Source organism: Montipora capricornis, chromosome 13 (genome assembly GCF_036669925.1).
Source record: "Montipora capricornis isolate CH-2021 chromosome 13, ASM3666992v2, whole genome shotgun sequence".
Lineage (NCBI taxonomy): Eukaryota > Metazoa > Cnidaria > Anthozoa > Scleractinia > Acroporidae > Montipora > Montipora capricornis.
Genome location: NC_090895.1, coordinates 29,229,911 through 29,234,988, shown reverse-complemented (window position 1 = coordinate 29,234,988; position 5,078 = coordinate 29,229,911). Strand labels below are relative to the sequence as shown.

At 40.3% G+C, this 5,078-nt stretch overlaps 1 protein-coding gene across 1 annotated transcript in view; it reads left to right on the top strand.

The window, feature by feature from the left end:
- Positions 1–4,475: 4,475 nt before the first annotated feature.
- The window catches only part of LOC138028243 (uncharacterized), an 88,994-nt gene continuing 88,391 nt past the window's right edge, over positions 4,476–5,078 (top strand). Inside the window, exons 1-2 of the mRNA XM_068875709.1 lie at positions 4,476–4,857; positions 4,981–5,078. The exon at positions 4,981–5,078 is cut by the window's right edge and continues 26 nt beyond it. Coding sequence (XP_068731810.1) covers positions 4,770–4,857; positions 4,981–5,078 — 186 coding nt within the window. The 5' untranslated portion in view covers positions 4,476–4,769. The remainder of the gene's footprint in view (positions 4,858–4,980) is intronic.

Genomic DNA, 5,078 nt, shown 5'->3' with positions numbered 1-5,078 from the left:
TTTTTTTCGGCGTTAAGTTCTATAAAAAAACATGGCAGAAATTTAGTTATGAGGGCATCTTTCCTCATAATATTGTGGTATTTTTGGAAATACTTGTTTTTGTATCTCGCCGAGAAATAACGAATGCCGGAGATCAAAAACTCGGAAACTCAGACTCCGCTAGGAAAGACAAATAATCAAGCAGTTAATAGCAAAACACGTCATTCCTGTTGTTTGGAAGGTCTTCGTTTTCCACAGGGAAACCCTAAAACCAGGAATCCGGAATCCGGAATCCGGAATCATAGGTCATTGTTTTACCAATACAGAGAGTAAAAACTATCCTAAACATTCATAAAAGCTAACCTTAGGCCTAAAAACGTTTGTTTAGGCTACCTAAACAAACCTAACCTATGATTCCGGATTCCGGATTCGGGGTTTTAGCATTGTCCTTTTCCGCATACTGGGTGTATGGAAAACGAAAATAACAAGATTTATTTATTATGTTTTGCTGTTTTATTTTCTGGAGGAGCCAGCGTTTTCAGGCCTTCGATCTTTCTTTTCCACTCCCCTTGTTATTGTTCTATTTATGCATTACTCTTCAGGTTACCTTTAAAAATTGTACCCGGTGCATTCGTTTTAAGTGTCTTTTCACGTTGGTTTTCGCTCCGTTGCTCAGCTGCTATTTTGTTTCCTCGCGGGGCAAAAAACCTCCGCTAGGGAAAACGTAGTCCTATTTGGTTAAGCGCACCAATGCGGATTCACAGGAAAGGCTATGCTTTATGTAAGTCGTTTCTATATTCTTTATTAACGTTGGTGGAAGCTCAGAAGGGAAGCGTATCTTTTCGTGGCCGAGTTTTTTTCTCGCGGGGGGAGAGAATAATAACATGATAAAAGAAAAAACAAAAGCGATGCTGAAATAAAAAGATCATCTGATAGCGCCTTTTTGTTGATAGAGATGTAGTAATTTTGAATAGTATAAATACTGTTGCCTTCATGAAATTTGATAAATTGTTAGTTAATTTAACATTTACGTTAAATGCGGGTCATAAATATTTATAAGACAAAATTACACGACAGCGCCTTCTTTTTGGTAGCGATGTAGTAATTTTCATGCATTGTATAACTATATCTTTTTGTGCTTGAGTGATAGCAAATGCTTCAATGTTGACCGTTGTACATGTTTTTGAAAACATTATTCAAACAAAGCAACAAATACGTTAATGATGAAACCTAACTTTTTGCGACCTTCCTATTTAAATTAAAGAGGCTATTAAAACATATAAACTAGTTTTATAACATAGAGAAAGTCATTTGTGCGTTTAACTTGAGAATTTTAATATGTACAATGTGTGTCTAAATTTTTAAAGGAGTACGTTTTCTTAGCTGAATTACTTGAGGGAAAAGTTAGACCAAAGAGACACAAAATAAGTGACACTGGTCTTCAACAAGTTATTATAGGGTGATTTGGTTATAAGAGAACAAAAGGCAATAATTTCAGGTTGAAAGAAAAAAGAAATAAAGCTATTTTTACTTCCGTAAGTGTCCTTGGTGAATTCAGCGACCTAAGTAATACTTGTGATTCAGCAAGCGTCTTCGTTGAACCTCAAAAACACAACCTCGGAAGTTTAACGCTAAATTTTGATTTTCTTTTTTCAGTTCGTGTTACTGGAAAGAACTAAAACAATGACATAAAAGTTTGTTCAATATAAAGTTTTTGCACAAATGCTTTGCGCGTGGAAAGATTTGCAACAATGTCATCAGGACACCACAAACTTGGTATCATGTAAAATCACAGCTATCGTCGGTGTCAGTTCGTTGACAACCGTTTATGAGTTCAGGCGCAATATGAATACGATATGGAGAATGATTATCCGGTGGGATCGTAGCCTGCATGGCTGGTGGTATTATTGGTGCGAGAGGCAACTTAACGAGCGGCGAAGCCGCAGGGAGAATGGGGAGGAGCATTACACCATGTTCGATCTGCGCGATGTATGATGATCTAGAATTCTCAGTGAAAAGAAAAAAACGTTATTCGGGAGTGAATGAAAGAGAACCGCACAACCATCCTGCCAACAGAGCATTTTTTAACTCCACGAGAATGAAAGGACTCTGCAGAAATCGACCTAAGTCTTTATTGAGTATGCGCAAGCCGTTGCCTGGAGACAGTTTTAAACCGATCGTCCTAGACGCCATGTTGATTTCCGTACTGAAGGCTAGATGTTCACCTACGCCTTGTCAAATATGATGCGCGCGCTGCCTAAACCGGTTTGACCAGAGTGACTAGCCCAGAAATTTGGGCTGCGGCGACCTCTAAAAGACTTGACACGATTCTTCAGAGCCCTCTGATGAGTTTTGGAGAGGCTCTGCTCGCACAACTTGACCAGGTTGAATTGTTCGCTTTTCCTTTTCTTTGTCCGCTGTAAGGGATAAAAACAAGGGATTTCATTCATGTTTATAGTGTTGACTAACACTTTCCTCCTTAATTACGTAAGACCTTGGGTCTGGAATAAGCGAAGCACGGGTTGAAATCTTTAAGTCGGGAGCTTAAGCACGCGCGTTTTTGAGACGCGGACGGCGACCGTAAGTGAGTTGTTTTCCCTTTTAACTTGTCTTCATACAACCACATTTACGTTGCTAAGTATCTTTTGTTTATTAGAGATGATTAGTCTAAACATTTGCGAGACACTCCACCCATATATCACACCGAGTCTGAGAATCGAACTCGGGCCAGAATCGTCGGGGGAGGCCGAAGTGTACTCATCACTACACCACCCCTTCTCCCCTGCCTAATTCCTCCTTGGTGGCTGCAGCCTTTTGTCGGCTCCCGTAACGATCGACCGCCAGCTGGTTTTGAAATAGGGATCGTTTCTTCAGCCGTCGGTTCCGCCATTGTTGACAATATATAGAATATAAGGAAACCCCGCCGAAGGTCATTGTTATTCAAAATTGAGGTACAGTCGACTCTCTCTTCACGGACAACTCTGTAAGACGGACACCTCTATAAGACGGACACCCGGGTGCAGGTCCTGGCCGTTTCTTAGTCATTTTAACTATAACCAAACTCTCTATAAGACGGACAACGGACACTTTAAATTCGTCAACGGACACTTGTGAGGTGCTGAATGTGACCGCAAATTACGACTTAGGGAATAAAAATTCTTGTACGTGACTCTTTTTAACACCAGACGTTTAATTGCCAGCTCTTATCTTGTCCCCGGAATACATACAGTACAAGTTGAAATTAAATCGGTCATTGTCCCATTCAAAAAATAACTTTAAACAGACGCGTATTCACTGTGCGGAGGTCCAGCATGTTACGTCGACTCTCTATAAGCCGGACACCTCGCTAAGACGGAGAGCGTAGGCCGGTCCCGACGGTGTCCGTCTTAGAGAGAGTTGACTGTACTTGTTTCCCTACCCTATCTCCACAAAAATAGAAAGGTGAGCGCAATCTTAATACCCCCTCAACGTCGCAGATAAACAATAACGAAAATCCACCAGTTCCTTGCATTTTAGGGGACTTAATTTTGATTGAATGATTTGCACTCGAAATTGGATTTTCAGTACTAGTGTAATCAGCTAAAAACTATAAACTGAAAAGTTTGAAATTCATTAAGGCAAACCAAGGAGCCCATGGCCCCTGGGCAAACTCGGGCAAACCCATTTCGAGCAGAATCCCATCATTTGATTGGCCAGTTGTTTTGTGATTTGCCTACGACAGGGCCATAGAACGATGACATGGCAATATATCATGGCTCAAGAATAAACTTGAAATTGATTTAATCACGGAACAAATGAAGCGAACTAAACCTCTCCCATTTGGCCATTCTCGTGTTGCGCTGTTGTGTGAGCGAGAGCCTCTTTAAAAAACAACAAATTTTGGTGCTGATTTGGCGCGTGGACATTGATCCCTTGAAAAAGTCAACAGCTATCCTTTTTCAGACGTAAAAATTCTTAGCCAGCTCGTTAGATTATCCGAGGTTTTACGAATTACAGCTTCAGCTAAGTATTTCTGTGAAAAGACGAATTTTGTGTCCTTCGTTCGCATTTAATTCCCAGTTATTTGGTTGACGCAATTAACAAGAAAAGAATGTTTTCGTCTGTTGCGACATAATGCTAACCCCACAATAACAATGCACAAATTTAATGGTGTGTAACACATGCTTTGTTGTCGCGTTAACTTCTGTTGTTAGCTACCGTGGAATGACAGACCACGCTCACATGGGAAGTACATAATTCTGTCTGATACGAAATCTTTATAAGTCTTATCATTTAATATCCCTCAAGTCACATCAGACACAGCTTCTTGCGAAAACTTTTCGTGCTCTGTTTGCTTGTGCCAAGATTAAATTTTTGGGACGGGAAGTTTGGAATGCAGTTTATTTCCCAAACAAGCTCGTTGCTATGACAACCTGACGCAATCGTTCTAATTGTATGCAAAACTGGTCACGGTCTTCGGCCATATTTTTGCATAATTAACTCTCTGAACTCAAATTTTGCACTTTGTTGGTTTCCTACGCTTCTGCGTTTCACGATACATATAGTTTGAACGACGAGAAAAAAACAATTGAGGGTGCAATAATACGAAATGAGTGCATTCAGATGAGGAGTAATTCTAAAGCAGCTACATCAGTGCTCGTTTCCCGGCATCTACAGTAGCCAGCTCTTGAAATCACTGACGAGACCTTCAAGCTTATTAATTACGTCTCATATCGTCAAGTTTTACATGAAGAATTCAACACAACGGGCTTAACAGACCCTCTGGAGAAATTAATAATTGTATAAACTTTATGGCCACCAACACGTTTCACTTGCAGTCGTGGCTTTTCATTTCAGTGGTAACGTTATTTATCAGGTCGCAGATCACTCGTGCCAGTAGTAAGTTATATCCTTCATTTACACATTTGAGTCAGCTAGGTGAAAAAGCAAGTAACTTAACTTTTAAAAGATACAGAAAAAGAATAATCTGTGACACGTTAACAACGCTTTTTTTGTTTATAGGTCCATGCGATTGTTCTCTTTGCGGTTCGAGCTCTAGCGGGAACGTGAGTTGTGATCCCGGAAATTTTCCGGTCGTCAATGGCAGCAAGTTCGAAGGG